The sequence below is a fragment of the Bombus fervidus genome, chromosome 10 (assembly GCF_041682495.2).
Source record: "Bombus fervidus isolate BK054 chromosome 10, iyBomFerv1, whole genome shotgun sequence".
NCBI lineage: Eukaryota > Metazoa > Arthropoda > Insecta > Hymenoptera > Apidae > Bombus > Bombus fervidus.
The window spans coordinates 11,729,469-11,745,477 of record NC_091526.1 but is presented as its reverse complement, the minus strand read 5'-3'; the positions used below and the strand labels follow the sequence as shown (position 1 = coordinate 11,745,477).

At 48.8% G+C, this 16,009-nt stretch overlaps 2 protein-coding genes across 6 annotated transcripts in view; one reads left to right on the top strand and one right to left on the bottom strand.

Moving 5' to 3' along the window:
- Tio (zinc finger domain-containing protein tiptop) overlaps nt 1-2,532 on the bottom strand; it is an 89,892-nt gene extending 87,360 nt beyond the window's left edge. The window contains exons 1-2 of one of the 4 annotated variants that reach the window (XM_072012030.1): nt 2,393-2,532; nt 770-1,490 (exon numbers count right to left, since the gene is read on the bottom strand). Coding sequence is in view for 1 of the 4 variants with exons in the window: in XM_072012032.1 (XP_071868133.1) it covers nt 770-809 (40 nt within the window). In the remaining 3 variants the exon portion in view is untranslated. Of the gene's footprint in view, nt 1-769; nt 1,840-1,940; nt 2,076-2,392 lie in introns of those variants that run through there. The other 3 variants (XM_072012031.1, XM_072012032.1, XM_072012033.1) reach the window with 3 other exon arrangements.
- Nucleotides 2,533-3,192: 660 nt separating this feature from the next.
- LOC139991727 (uncharacterized) overlaps nt 3,193-16,009 on the top strand; it is a 41,311-nt gene continuing 28,494 nt past the window's right edge. The window contains exons 1-5 of one of the 2 annotated variants that reach the window (XM_072012040.1): nt 3,193-3,324; nt 13,107-14,121; nt 14,283-14,552; nt 14,812-15,129; nt 15,270-15,871. In XM_072012040.1, the coding sequence (XP_071868141.1) occupies nt 13,123-14,121; nt 14,283-14,552; nt 14,812-15,129; nt 15,270-15,871 (2,189 nt within the window). In that variant the 5' untranslated portion in view covers nt 3,193-3,324; nt 13,107-13,122. Of the gene's footprint in view, nt 3,325-13,093; nt 14,122-14,282; nt 14,553-14,811; nt 15,130-15,269; nt 15,872-16,009 lie in introns of both variants that reach the window. The other variant, XM_072012041.1, reaches the window with a different exon arrangement.

Here is a 16,009-nt window from a genome sequence, read left to right as displayed (position 1 = left end):
ACTTTGAGCGGTTTCGGTACTATTCGATGATCGTTTCGTAAAAGAAAATGAAGATTTGCAAGGGTATTACGCTCGCATGCCTGTTCGCTACACGCGAGATAATTTACGTTGTTTCCGTGTAAACGGATACGTACGAAACTCCTTAGATACTCGAGGATGAGAGGGACGGATTTAACGTTATAATTTCAACGAACGGCATACTACGAGTCAAGATAAAATTTTCCTCCGACTTTATAGTCAGTTTAGATTAACCGATGCGTAAAGATGTTTAACGTATGCGTGGCGAACAACTCGATAAAATAATTTAGACGCGTCGCGGGAATAAATAATACAGCGGTCGATTACGGAATCGAAGAAAACGAGGAACGTCTGGAATCGATGAAATTTATTTCTTCATTAGCGAGCTTTCCTGGTCGTGAGAAAAATGTCGTTTTACCCGGAGGACGAATACGCGCGTGAAATTACTCGGAAAAACGACTCGTAGTACTATCGAGCGACGTGCTTCCACGTGGTCTCGCGTATACTACGCAGGAAAATAACAACGAACCAACGTCGAATCTGAAGATTTTCAAACGTTTCTTTCGAGACAACGTGGACGTTTTACTTTCACGGAATTTTTTCTTTTTTTTTTCTTTTTCTTTTTTACGAAACTATCGACACCCTAAACGCTACCTCCGTAGAAAATTTATTTTCTCAGCTGGTCAGAGTTCATCGTTTCGGGACCCTTTCTCGTCGATAAGGATACGATACGAAGGAATATTTCACTTACATTTCATACGTTGTGGAGCGTGCTGTTTCCTTCGGGGCATCTGCGTCCTTCGGGGATGCTGGATTCTCTCTGTGGCCTCCAGGTCTTCGCTCGTTAAACGCAGTCGATCGGAACCCAAACATGTGACGGTCGTGTGTCGCGATCTCACTCGAAGATCCGGCGTAGATCTTCCGCGGGAAACTGTTCCAAGTTTCCCTTTTTCAATGCACTACAGTCACCCACACGCGCCTACGCAACGAGCACTACCTCATCGCGATTTCCATAGATCGTTTCGTTGTTGCGATCGATGCATCGACGATCGGTGTCATTCTCGTCCTCCGATTTCTTTCTTTCTCTTACGAGGAAACCGCACCTATATCGGTGCCCGTATACACTACTACGTAACCACGAAGAACGCAACTATTATCGGCTAGATCGTATACGAGGAGAATATTTTCTAGTTTCGGTATTGAAGTTAGATTCACGGAATGTCGCGCACTGTTTACACTTGAACAGCCCAGAAAGTCGCCAAGTTTCGTCATCCATACGCTATCGGCTCACTCTCGATCTGAATCTTGCGATCACCAAGCGTGATTATTATCGTGTGTACATCACTGCCGTATCGGAATCGAGGAAAATCGACGAGGCACGATTTTTTTCCAACTTGCGGTGTACTTCACTGTTTGAAAATGTAGAAACGCTTGCTCGAACGAAGGTTACAAGAACGTCGGGTATGCCGCACCTACGGAAGATCCAAGACAAACGTGAGAAACGTGGCGTCTTCTGGAAGTTGCGCGTCGCGAGGGAGACACCAAAACGATCGGAAAGCGATCGTTCGTTCCTCCGCGTGTATCATCGAGGAAGAAACGGCACGAAACGAACGTCGGCCGCGCACTTTGAACGTGTTCACGCGTTATCGTCGACCGACTCCGTGTCACTGGCAGATACTCGCGGGTTCACTTTGCGCGTCTTTCGAAAAGTTGCAAGAACGATGACGGTGAAAGAAGAAGATCGGGACGCGCGGCTCTCGAAGACGGAGGAACGAGCCGTTGCTGCGCGAAATCCGATCCTCCGCTGGAGGATCTAGAATTTCGACGATCGCGCGATAACTTATCTATCGGGACGTGTGCCTCGCGACGACGCCTTGCATCCACTCGGGACGCGCGCACGACACTCCGCCGTACGTACTTACGTTCGTACGTACGGAGCTAGCGAAAGCTCGCTCGACAGAGGAAAATGGAAAAGAGCAAGAGAAACAAGGGGAGAAACCGATACGCGATCGCATCTGTGTGCGTGCTCGTTTCTCAGTGTGTATACCTCGGAGACCAATTGAAAGCGCAAGGGTGGAAAAGAGGAACAGAAAGAGAAGAGGATCGCGAAAAGTGCTGAGAAAGATAAAGATAGTGAGAGAAAGAGAGAGAGAAAGAGCGAGCGAGTAAGTGAGAGAGAGAGAGAGAGAGAGAGAGACGAAGAAGAAACGCGGATGGATATCGATGAAGAGAGAAACGAAGAAGATAAAATAAAAAAAGGAGGAGCGTGGGACAGAGCGAGAAAGAATGCAGGGGTAGAGGGCAAGAACGTGAGCAAGGTAAAGAGAAAAGAAGCGGAGGTGGAGGAGGAGGTGGAGGTGGAAGTGGTGGCTACCGTCGTTCGTGGATCGCGAAATCGAGCGGGCGGCGGTCCAGCGCTGACTGACTACGGACTGGCGTCGCGGCGGCAGCCCGCGTGGTGGGGGGCCCCAGGAGTAGTAGTCCTCTTTCCCTCTCGTCTCCTCCACTCGTTCTCGTTTCCTCGCTTGCCAGCTCTTCCTTGCTATGCTTTGCCTCTTGCCCTCTCTTCGCCGACTTCTTTTTTCACTTCTTCCACGCTGTATACTCGCGTTCGCGTCCGCGTTCACCTTACCGACCGATACGCGACTCGCGGAAAACCGAACGATTATCGAAAGTTACAGTCGAATCGAATAATCGACGCGACGCCAGTGACAAAATGGAGACAAAAACGAGAGGTTCAGACGGTGCAGGCGGAAAACGTACACACGGATGGACGGACGAAATCAGAGAGACGATTCTCCGCAACCGTCGGTTTTCTTCGGCTACTTGTCGATTCGACACCGCGGCAATAACGGCCAAGGGGCTGGTAGAGAGGTTAGCGGCGGCGCAATGACAACCACTCCACGTCGCTGGATGCACTCACTGCTTCAACGTGATCGCACATTGTCACAAACGCGTTTTCCTTTATCTCGCTATGCCACCTCTCTTTCGTGGAAAAAAAAAGAGCAACGATTCGCGAATGACCGGAAAGGTGCGACGAAAGTTCGTCGATGGGCCCGAGGGACTGACGTTGCGCTCGCGCGCGTAAGAGATGGTCGAGAAAGGAGGCGGGGTCCCTAACCACCTCGGCCCCGCTCCAAACCGCGAGAGGGGAGAACCGCTCTGTACGAGTGACTTTTGTTTCCGCCGCTAGAGGCGCTGCCTCACGATGTAGCTTGCCATCGTACTACGGCGTCACGGAGCCACACCTACGAGTTTCTCGACAATTTCAACCCTTTCAGATCGCTGATCTTCACGCAGAGTTCGGTGAGTGCGTCGTAACAATTGTCTTTTATCAAACTACGATATATTTCATCGCGAATTCGTTTGCACTTTGCGATTAAATCGATATCGAGGAATCTTCGAAGCTAACCTCAAAAGTTGAACGTACGTCGTCGTTCTACTTCGTCGTACATTCGATCGTATTTCTAGAACGTATATGACGCGGATAAGAACGTTTAAAAACGTTTGACAGATTAAAAAAGAAAAGAAAAAAATGAAAGATAAACACATTGCAACGCTAATAATAGTACATATAACGACGATAACTTTGAATACGTATATGTAAAAACGATTCGTTTTCGATTTCGAACGTTGGAGCGATATTAATAACGTGACTCGATATCGATGCGTGTGTAACTGCAAACAAAATCCACGTATCGATGCGAAATCGACTAACGTGCTCGAAGATCGAATTCTAACGACATCGAGACTTCCACGTAACGCAAACCTCTTTCACCGTCTAATAGTAATAGTCCGTCTCAAATCTCTGATCGTTCTAACCTTTCCGATAAAAAACAAATACATACCTAACGATTCTTAACAAAAGAAAGTGCCACAGCTTGGAACACTTTTACCTCGCGAAGCGTACGGTTAGCATAGCGAATCGGTGTTTCAGAACTAACCTTCCCATTTTCCTATTCTTAACCTCGAAAAAGCGTAAACATCTTTCCACGAAGGAACGAGAAAGGCGATCGTTTTACAAGTTCGGCGGCCAGGGGATCGCAGTTATGATCGCGTCTGTTTTTCGGAAAAGTCCTCGGTTCCTCGAAAGGTTTCGATCCGTCACTGTAGTAAGGACGAACGTTACCCCCGTCCGGGAATATTTTACGATAATTCGGGGCGAAGATTTGAGTTGGAAAAGAATCGGAAGGAGGTCGAAGGATACGAGTTCGTCAGGCTATAGATAGTTGGTGAGCGGAGATCGTTTTGGCGGGCACCGGTGGCGGCGCTGCCAAGGTTGGCGGAGCCGAGGGGAAAAGAGCATTGGCGTACCAACTACCAGGTTGTGCCCGCCTACCAGGCGGAGCCCGCATGATCTATAGCGTCATAGAACACCCCTGCCGTTGTGGTAGGAACTCGATGGCGACGCCCACGGTGTGGAACGTGCGCGCTGCCCCCGCCGCCTCCGCCACCACCGCCGTCACCGCCGCCGCCGACGTCGCCGCCACCACCACTGCCGCCACCGGGATGTTTATGCTCCTGCCGCTGTGTCTCTATCTAGTCGCGGTCCTGGCGCTGCGCTGTTCTTCTTCTGCCGTTCCTGCTACCGATGCTGCCGTCGTAGCTGCCGTCGTTGCTGCCGTTGCCGCCACCGCCACCGTCACCACTGCCACTAACATTGTCGGTCGCCGTTGCCGTTGCCGTTCTCGTTCCCGTTGCCATCGTACCAGCTGTCCTCTTCCTATCTCCAATTTATTCCGACTCCTTCCACCTTGCGTTCATTACCGCTAAACATTCCTGTCAATTAAAACTGCACCCGATTTACTGCCAATTCAACGTTCGTCCTTCGTCGGACCTTTCTCCCTCCGCTTTTTACAAAACTGCGTATACCTTGTATTTTGCCTAAGAGCGTGTTTCTTCTAATTTTTTTTTTTTTTTTTTTTTTTTTTTTTTAGAAAAATGTTTGTCCTCACGGTAGCGAAATTAACTCGTTCTTTCCTTTTGTGAGAATCGTTCTTCGTAGTTGCAAAAATAGTATCTTTCGTCGCCTTTGGTAGCCGGCCCCCTTCTTCGTCGCACGATCCGCGTCGAACTCATCCGCGTAGAACCTAATCCGTAGAAATTCGAGCTTAGTCCGTCGAGTGATGGATTGATTAAAGGGATCCGATCAAATTTCGAAATTTCGCTCCCTCATAAGCTTCGCCGGTCGGTCGATTCAATTGTTCCAACGTTTGTATCGTTGAGAGGGCGCTGCGTCTATATATCGAAAAGAATTTCTTCAAGGAGCTGCGGATATTCGTGGCAATTGTCACGCCCGAGTTTTACGCCAATGGTGTTAGGGATTCGGAGCGGCAGCGACTGTCATAAAAAGTATTTTATTTCGACGATCGTGGTGCCGTTTTTGTTCTGGGGTTGCGAAGCGATCGTGTCGTTTCTACGCGCGTCAGACCAATTCAACGCCGCCGACATTCGCGGTCCGACGTTTACGAGATCGTTTATTAGGTGACGTTTCCATCGAGTAGTTTTGTTGCGAATCTTTTTCTTTATTCCAGGATCCACGTTAAAGGAGATTCCAGCTTATCGCGATGCGCTATCGTAAAGCTGTTCCAATATTTACAAACGTAAACGTCCTAAAATTAAGGATTATCGTCAAATTACCGTCAAATATCACTTGTACCAATTTCCTACACCGGTAGTACATAGTTGTTGAATGTTACTTGTTAAATCAAATTCTCCGAACGATTAAACCCGTTCAACGCGTTCACCTCTTTTACTATAATAATCTCTATTGTCATATATATATATACATTTGAGAACATTTATTTACCGGCGAAGCATCGTTAAGATAATTTTAGTCGGTTGAAACAAGAGGGATCGTGAATTCGACAATCGGAGAAACGATGCTTTCACGCGCGTGGTAAGCGTCAGTTGCGTTTGTGTCTCTCGGTGACTGCGGGGGTTCCATTTACGAGCGTTCCTGTCGTCGGTGGACGAGACCAAAAGCACTAAACTTGCGAATATTTCGAAAGACGTCCCGTTATGCAACGACAATGTGGGTCAGTGCACAAGTCCACCGTGTACGTTTGCTCATTTTGTACAGTCAGTTCCCCGCGGGACCCGAAATAAGTGTAGCTCGTAAAATAAAGCACCGTATACACCGCTTTTCCCAACTATCTACGGTGGCCCACTATCGTCCATCTTCTGATAGTTTCTGACATCTCGAAGCGTGTTTATACATTTAGTAAATGATACGCTTTACGCATTAGCACCACTTTTCCGCCTACTGATCGCTCAATCGGTGTTAACACGATCGCTACTACGGTAGATTGGGACAAAACGTTCATCACGCACGATCGCACGATACGTTTAACGATACGATAGGCTTCGATCGTGAACGTTAATCGTTGGAAATTTTTCGTTTTAACCACCAACCACGCGTCAATTATATGTAGCTGTGCTCATTTGTTTCGTTGCGTAGAATTAGATCTAAATTTATCTCGAAACGTCACATTGACATTGCCGATCGCAAGTATTAGCACACCCGATATTTACTAATTTTCTCTTGTTCTTATCGTCTGGTTTGTTTTTAAACAAGTATTAACTTGTAACCGACAGTGCATGGAACGCCGATGGCGAACACGTTTTAAAGCAAAGTCGATGATTTTGCTGGAAGAGAATTCGATATCTGCCGAAACTGTTTAGAGATCACGCAACGAACTCGAAATCGAAACAGTCGAAATTCTAGAAAGCGAAAGGTTACAGGGTATAAAAATTAGAACGAATTAAAGTTTGATCTAAAAGTAGTTGAATTGTATGTTGAAGAAGCTGTTTCTCGGTTGGTATTCCTTTTGTTCTTTGCAACGCGTTTTTCGTAAACCTCGACACCTACAACGGTGAGCGTATAAATAGAGGAACGCTCACTCGTAATATGAAAAATTGGATCTGCATTCGACTCTGTAATATAGAATTTAAAGGTACATTTCTTATACTTGGTGCACGCACGTCTTTATTTCGTCGACGATACAGAGCCTTCGAATGTTTTCATTCTTGACAATTGCAAATGAAGTTAAGTCACATTTAGTAAAACTTTCGCTATTTGCCTCGCCTGGACTTTGATCCGACACGCGACCACGATGAATACGTGAAATGTACTGTTCAGTTTAATGATGCACGTACACTATCAAAGCTACGTTCTTGAAGCCTGTAAAAAGTCACGTGTACAAGATAGCGTATCAATGTTAGCGTCAACTTTCCGTACCTTTTTCTCGCCGAATTATTCCATTGAGAGAACCGAGTGGCTTGTACCGATTAATCGCATTTCGTTTCGTAAAATGATGTCGTTAGAAACGTCCGATAAGAAGGAAGGGGGCTAAGTGAACGAATAAGCCAAACGGTACCCTATAGCGCTTGAACATGATCTCGACGTTTTATTCTTTTATCGGATTACCTCTGAAAACAAAGGTAGAAGGTTCCTTTCCGGTTTCTCTGAAAACTCGGTTTCCACGCGTAGGTCAGCCGACAAGAATAAAACGGGTAAAAGAGGACACATAGACGGAACGGAAGAAAGAGAAACACGTCAAAGGGAGGCAGAGAGATTGTACGAGAACAGAGGGACAAGGTTCGTCTTGTTCGAAGGGGTAATACCGCACCAAGACCTGTCCGAAACGAAGTTAAGCTTCGCAGTTTCGAAAATAACTCGGGCGATAGACGATTAGAATCCACTGCCAGACGAGACGATCGCTGACCAGGCACCACTTGTTTGAAAATAATTTCTTTGGTGTTTTAACGCGGAGAAATCACAGACGAACCCCCCACGGTCAAATCGAATTACAAATGTTTCGCGCTATACTCGCGTCTGCGTTTTTTCATGGCGATCAAAGTCCGCGCATTCCCTGACGGTTTCGCGATGCATTATTTCTAGCGAAGGATACATCAGCCCGTTATCGTCGATCGAAATATCAACGTCCCGCAAAACCTAGCGCGGCACGAGACGCATACGATCGTACTTTAACGTTCTTTCCTCGTAGTGCTCGCATATTTCCGCGCTCGTTGAAATTTTACGAGCCCGATAAACTTTACGCGTTGCTAACGTAACGAAATCGGCTCCGGTTCGATTCGTGAATTATCGGCTATCGAAAACGTTTCGCGTTCCCGACGAATACACGCTCCTTACCGTCCAATATCCTACAGCTATTATCGTCAAATAACGCATATGGAAAACATATAGGCTCTCGTACGAGGAAAAAAAGTCGCTCGTACATTGGACGTGTTGACACTTCGCGGAATCCGTACACACATAGGAGAATACGTATACAATATATATATATACATTTCCCAACGAAATATCCTTCTTTTTATTAGAGTATATTACGCGAAACGCGTAATCGAGTCGCGTGATCCGACGTGAATCGCCCACCGCGTATCGTCGACGTTGTTTTGCCACCGAACCGTGTTACGATGGTTCGAGGATTTAAACAAGAAGAAGTAAATTTAGATAAATGGAACGTACGCGCAAAGCGTTTCGAACTGATTCGAACGGCGAACGAAGAGCAGAGTTGACGATTAACGACGGGCTGACGAATCTCGAGCAAAGCGACTGGTTCGTTGTGCCAAGATTTCGGTTGCGCGTATTCCGCGCTGGTGGACGATACGCGAAATCGAACGGAGAACGAGGCCGTTTTAAAGAGCGTGAAAAGTCGGCGGCGGGTAAAAATGATGGAGATCCGCGAGACGGCATCGGAATTCGATGAAATCGAAAGACAGATCGCTGGTTGGATAAAGTTGGGAAGATTCTCGGGACGAGAATCGCGACGACATGGAAGAAAGACAGGTTTCTTCGGCAAGGTTGACGGAACAGGGCGTCGAACGGTTGGCTGGCGTTTGCCGGCTGCGATTGGCAAAGTCTCGGAAACGAAATCTCCTTTGTAGTCGAAATAAGCGCGATTCTCTCCGTGACGGTGGCAGAACGGGTCATGGGTCGAGGGTTGGCGTCAGCGTGTATAGCAGCGGCAGCATTCGCAGAAGGTTCGGTATAGGGAGTGTGGCGCGTGGTCGTAAGGGGTCGCGAGGGACAGGCGAAGAGGAGGGGAGGGGGGGTTGGCGAGAGTTGGCCGTGCGAGCTGGTTGACGAAGAGGGTGGGGTGGTATGGGGTGGTTAGGTGGACGAGGATGGGGTGGTTGTCGACGATAGGGCGAAGAAAGAGGTGGAGGAGCGCAGAGAGAAGCCGAGGTCCGTCGGTATCGATCGGGCGTCTGCGGTAGATTGACACGTGTCATGGCCGCCTCTCGGTGTTCGAGAGAACCAGGTGGCGGGAGAAAGAGGGAAACGTGGAGAGAAAGGTGGCGGAAAGGAGAAAGGGAAGAGAGCGTAGAGGATGGTGGCGAGAAAGAGAAGCAGAAACGAAGAAAGGCTGGCGAGACGAGGAAGGTGGCTAGGCAGCGAAGCGGTCGAGGGGATAGCAGCGTCGAAGGTGGAAGAGGAGGTAGAGACCGGGGGTTGGTTGGCGCGGGGGGGAGGCGAGGGAAAAGGACATTAAGGTGCGTAATAGCCAGCGGGGCGAGCGCGCACCGCCGCGGCATCGATTAGACAGAGGCTCCCTCGTCCCATTGCTAGGATGCAGCCCTCCCCTTCTCCTCTTCCTCGTCGACCCACCGACATACTCACCCTCCGCGCTATATCCACCCGTCCACCACCCGCAACCCATACTCTCGACCGAGAGGTCCCCACGACCACCCAACCACCCACCCATCCACCCGCCTCCGCCTACTCCGTCGAACTGGAGAGCCCCCGAGTACGTGCTCTACATACACACTCGTGCGCTTATGTCAGTTCCTGTCCTGCCGTTGCCTCTGCCTCTGCCTCTGCCTCTGCCTCTGTCTCTGCCTCTGCCTCTGTCTCTGCCGCTGCCACTACCTCTGCTGCTACCGTTGTTACGACTACCGCTGTGTGCCACCGCTGAGAAAGAGAGCGACAGACGCGAAGAGAAAGAAAGAACGGGAACGGGTGAGATAGAGACCGTGGCCACATGAACACGGAGAAAGAGAAAGAGCGAATGAAAGCCGGTGAAGGAGAAGGAGAAGATACAAGAGCGAAGGATAATAAGAGGGAATGAGAGACGCGGATGTAAAGGGTGAGAAGGGAGGAAGCAGAGGCTACGCTGGAGGGTAGGCGAAGCCACCTAGCTATCCTATGGCACCTATACACGCGCTACCGGGGACACCAACGTCTAACGTCGTTATAAACATTAACGGAGCGGCTCAATATTCCCCGGACCTTGCATCCCCTGCGTCTACCTCCGGTCCATCTCCCTTCTAGACCAACCTCCACCTCTTTGCGCTCTACCTATCTCGGACCATAGTCCATGGCTATCTCGTCTACCTACGCTCTTCGGACCTTTCGATTCGCAAATCTCCGACAAGACTCCCTGTCTCTAGCCATTCCGTTCCGGATTCTTACATTACGTTCTCTGTTCTGCTCTTGCTCCTTGTGTCAATTATGCACGTTAACTAAAGATCGCTAAGAGCATTCCACGGATCGAACGGATGTAGACACGCAGGTCGTAGATCACAGGCGACCACGCCGCGCTTCCACGTCCAACGAAAAATCGATCTCGTTCGATAGACTCGAAAGCCGTCCGCGTTACGGCGCAAAGACGGAGAGAGCGAAGTTTAGCCGAAATCCTGAAATTGGATTCGCTCTGTATTTTAAAGATCGATTTCGGCAAGAATGACGAGCGAGAAGGGTAGTCGGTCCGTCGAGCGAATTCGTACGCGAGGGTTCGTGCGCTGATTACCGTTAATTGCGGTTGATATGGAGGAACGAAGGGACGTACGACACCCTCGACCATTTCGATCGGATTAGCGACACCGATCGGAATCGTCGTGAACGGGGACGCCTCGTATCCCGTTTATAAACCGCGTTTCTGTTCGATTCATCTTCCGAAACGAATCCACGACGTAATAATTACGACACACGTCGTTCGCAAAAAAACGTTGAAACGAAAATCGCGATTTCTATATATCTGAAACTGTGACTACACGCACGTACATATACATACACGTATGTACGTTGCACAACTATGTAGTTATTCTTCGTTGCAGTATCGTACGGTTTCACGTTGCATGCGGCACGTGTAATTTAGCTTCGCATGGCATCGCTACAGAGGGAATTCGTCTAGTTCGTACGTTCAACAAGTATCCATCCCTCCTCCACCTTCGGCGGCTCTACTTCCTGCCCGTGTCTGCAGTTAGATCGCAAAGTGGCCTGGCGTTCTTTTTAACCAGACCGACGGCTGGTTATTTTTCGCCTGCGAGAATCGAACGGAAAGCCGCGTTTCCTTGGTAGCAGGTGCGCTGTACTTTTTCCCATAGCACGATGGGTAATAAGGGATTAGTCATCGGTGATCGTCGATCAACGTTAACGCGGCCATCGGTTGGTTCGAAGTCTCCGGCGCGATATGTCAAAGTTGGATATTATATTGACGTATCGACGTCTCGATGCTGTCCACGACCAGCTAGCCAATTAACGGGCTTTCTTGTTTTTCCGCCAAACACTCGTAAATCTCGACGGATCTGTCCACTCGATTTAGTCCTCTTCTGCCGTGTCGTGGGTCGTTCGCATCTTTGTCCATGTTGTACGCTCTCTTCCCCACGACGACGTACAATTAATATCGTTGTTCGAGAGGTTGTCCCTGCTCGACAAATATTTAACATGCTACGGCCATCCTAAACTTAATTGGCACGCGTTTGCTCTGCTCCGTTTGCCTTTGCTTGTTCTATCGCGGCGAATGATTGCGTCACACGTTCGTTGCACCTGTATACGCGGGTAAGATCTTTCGAAGGTACGACGTTTGGAAAAAGGAAATTCCGCTTGTCCAAGCTTTTCCAAATAATTACAGATTTTCGAGTTACCAGAGATGCCAGAGAAAAAGGTTCGGGTCGACGGTACACGCGGTCGAATAATCGAGGATAATCGATCGACGAGCGGTATCGTTCCGATGAATGAACGAATCGACTCGCGTTCCTTTCAACCAGTTCCAAAGGGAGGACGCGAAAAGAAAAGGCGTTCGTCGAAGAGGCAAGCTTTTCCCTATAACTCGAGAGTTCCGCTATCTCGTTACAAATCGAATTTTAGTCACGTCAAAAGTAAACGATCCGCCTAGATCCGCGCGTTAAGCGATCAGGTCGCGAGAAGCGTGTTTCGAGCCGGATGGAAATCTCATTTGGTAGTTTTCTCCGTTTAATAAGACGAGAAGGAGACGAGAGAAAGAGTGAAAGAGAGAGAGAGAGAGATTGAGAGAAAGATAGAGAGAGAGAGAGAACGAGAAAAGACGGGAGACAGGGTGTAGGGAGACGGAGCCACGAGGTCGCTGCCGGTTCGCAGACTTCGGAAAGGGGAAACGGAAAGGGCGCAACAAGGCCGGGGGTAGAGGCAGCGGAGGGCGTCCGGACGAGGGAGGAGGACGAAGTGGAGGAAGAGGATGAGGCGGAGGAGGGAGGGAGGTAGCAATGGGGTGGCGGTGGATGGTTGGAAGTAAGCAGGGGTGGGTAACGGGCCGGGGAGGACGGGAGAGGGAGGCAGAGGGCGGCGGAGGGTCGGCCAGGACTGGGAGGCGAAGTGTCGTCGTCCGAATAACGGCCAAGCGGCATCGACCGATCTTCCTACCCCTAGCTCGTACGAAGCGTCAACTTGTTTCCCTTCTGTTCCGCGAATATCGGACCTTCAATTTGCCCGGTGCGGTTCGCTTACGCGATGCACTGCCCTTTACGCGTAATCCATACACGGTCCGTCAGTTGTCCCATCGATATCGTTCCCGTCCTCGTTCCCATTCCCAGTCCCGTACCTGTTCCCGTTCCCATTCCCGTTCACGCGTTCTCTTCCTTCCTTTCTATGCTACTGTTCGCTTAACTTTGAAAAAAAAAAAAAAGAAGTTGCTTCACGGATACCCACGACTTTCTTTCTTTCTTTCTTTCTTTCTTTCTTTTCTCTTCTATTTCGCGTTTCGCTTTAATTCTACGACTAGACGCGGCAAGGAAAATGTCACGACGTCTTTAATATTCCCGTTTATTTCGTTTCGTTATTTCGTACATATAGCGTACGTTTTCAGGTTAAACGGATAACCTATGGAAAGTTACGAGGACGACGACGACACTCACTTCTGCATCAAATGCCATCTGACGATACACGGCCTCGACAATTACGTACGACATCGTCAATCCGGATGTCGGCCACCGGACGACAAGAACGTAGCCGTGCGGGTATCACCCACGACGCCCGCTTCGCCAACCACCGTTTTCTATCCGGAGATACTGAACGCGGACGCGTTCTTCAGTTCGCTGGAACTACAGAGCAGCTCCAAGTCGAATCCTCGAAAGGCATCCGGTTTGCTCGAGGAAAGTAGGAAGTTCAAGAAGGACGACAAAAGGAAAAAGAGTCAGAAATCGCAGGTGGACGCGGACGAATCGACGGTAAAAGAGAAGCTTCACAATATGTTGCCCGGAGTTTCGGAGCTTGAAAACCCGACCGACCATCTCTGCATGCCATCCCTCGTTGGATTTCCCGATATCGTTCCGTCCACGTCCAATAAGCCTACGGTTACGAGCAACCGGAACAAATTAAGTCAATCGATGAGCAACGTCGCCACGAACATCGACAGCGGCGGATTTTCGGTGAAGCCCGAGCCGGAAAATTCCTTGGAAGGTCTGATGACGTCTCAGGAATCCAAGCAGTCGGATAGAAAACGACAGGAAGATTCGCAAAGGATGGAACAGGTTCATCAAACGTGGTTGGAATACACGATATTGGCCGAGCTGGTGTCGAACAACGAAAACAAGGATCTGACCAGATACGAGTACGAATATCAACAGGACGAGGATTCGGAGGACGATATATTGGAGGAAGATTTGGGGGAGGATGACTCTTATTCCGAGTCTGACGACGGGGAAGATCGAGAACGTCCACCGCGTGGTCACATCGGTGGCAAATGGAAGCCAGAATTGGACGATCTTCCTCAAAATATGTCTCAACTTCAGGACGACGACGTGGAGCCCGAAGACGAACATCAAGAACATCCGCCGCCGACTTATACAGGGGGCAAGTGGCGACCCTCGGACGCCTCGCAGGTACGTAATCGTCGAAATTGTTTTATCAGACGCGCAACTGTCGCGCCTATTTCTCTGCTATCAACTTTTCCGAGCCTTCTGTTACGCGTATTAAAAATACGTCTGCGAAGCGTTACAAACGAAAGCTCTGGTTTTGAAAAATTTCCACTGGCATCTCGCAGAAGACGGAAGAGTACGAGACTAAGAGCAACGTTGGACAACCATCGCCAGGACACACACGAGGGAAATGGGTACCGGGCGCACAAACGGATATCGAATCAGGATATTGGTGCAGTCCTTGCGGCAGGAAACTTGCTTCTCGATTGGTCTACAACAGGCATCTTCTCTCTGATTTGCACGCTAGAAGGAGCATCCGAGAAATCGATGGCGTTCTTTGCCTGCCGCGTACCGCCAACTTGAACGCACTGAAAAAATCATCGACTCGTAATCAAGTAACGATCTCGATCTTTATCCTCTCGTCTCGTTGCTTCTTCGATCCGTTCCAACTTTCTCTACTTTCTTTGCTTTTTCCTTTTCTCAGTTCCTTCGGTTTCTTTTTTGTTATGTTTTTTCTTTTTTCTTTCTTATTACCTCGTTTAGTTACACGCTTATGCCTTTATTTCTTTCGCTCTCTCTCTCTATATATATATAAATACATATGGGAGAAATTTAGAGGAAGGTAGAAAACTGACGGATATGCTTGTTTGACAGAAAACTAAACAAGCGGGGGAAACGAAAGAAGCGAAGAAAAGTTTGCGAAAACGAGAAAAGGAAATACTTTGTTGCGAAATGTGCCATGCCCGAGTGAGAAGAACGCAAATGGGCAAGCATTTGCTCTCTCATTATCACTGCCGCGTGGCAGGTGTAAATCCTTGCGGCCCACGGGCGCGTCGCTTTTTACTAGAAAATATGGCGAATGTGGTTCGGCAGTGCCCTTTTCAGTGTTTCTCTTGTCGTTTTTACTGTAACACAGAGGAAACGTTCCTGCGTCATTGGCGATCCGATCTTCATGCAAAAACGCTCGACCAGGTATTCCCTCTACGTTATGATTTTGATTTACGAGTACAATGGAACTCTTTTCCTATAAATTCTGTCTATTCCTATCTAGTATCTACTTATTTAAAAAATGCTCGGCGATTATTTCCCGTCTCGTCGATCTCTGTTCCCAGATCGCCGGCAGTTACAGATGCACTCCTTGCGACTTTTGGTGCGAGGACAACGAAACGATGGAAGCGCATCTGGTCGATTCGAGTCATCGCGACGTTGTTTCCATGATGAATGGTTCGGTACCGATCATGATAGGTCGTCAGCGAGCTCTGACCTGCGGCGGTTGCGATCGTCGATTCCGATATAATTTGCAACTTCGATTGCACATCAAGGAAACTGGCCACGAAGAGAGTTTGACCGCGACGGACGAATATCAACAGCGAATCAAATGCAATCTGTGCCCGCAAATAGTTCGATCGTTGGTGGCACTTCAGCGTCACCAGTTGTCTTCCCACGTCACGAAGATCGAGAAACACGAGACGAACGATTCGCCGCAGCCAACGCCTTATTTCTGTTCGTTCTGCTCGATGAACTTTGCCACTGCTCGAGAAGCCGTATTACATCGAAGAACGTCCAGTCACAAGGAGATGGTGAAGGCTCGGAAAAGCAACGAAGGCCCGTCCACGTCCACGGTTCGGCAGTGTCCTCATTGCAAGCAGAAGCAGGCGAATTTATCGGAGCACAAGGCACACCTTCTCGATAGTCATCCCGAGCTTTGTTATAGGTAAGAGAATCGAAGTGGCGATAATACGCATTCCAGAGTCCGTAGTTCAAATATTCTACCTCTTATTTCGAAGTCGAAAGAGACTAAAATTTTACTTAGAAACCGTAACCGTACGATATGATATCACTCAAAGAGTAG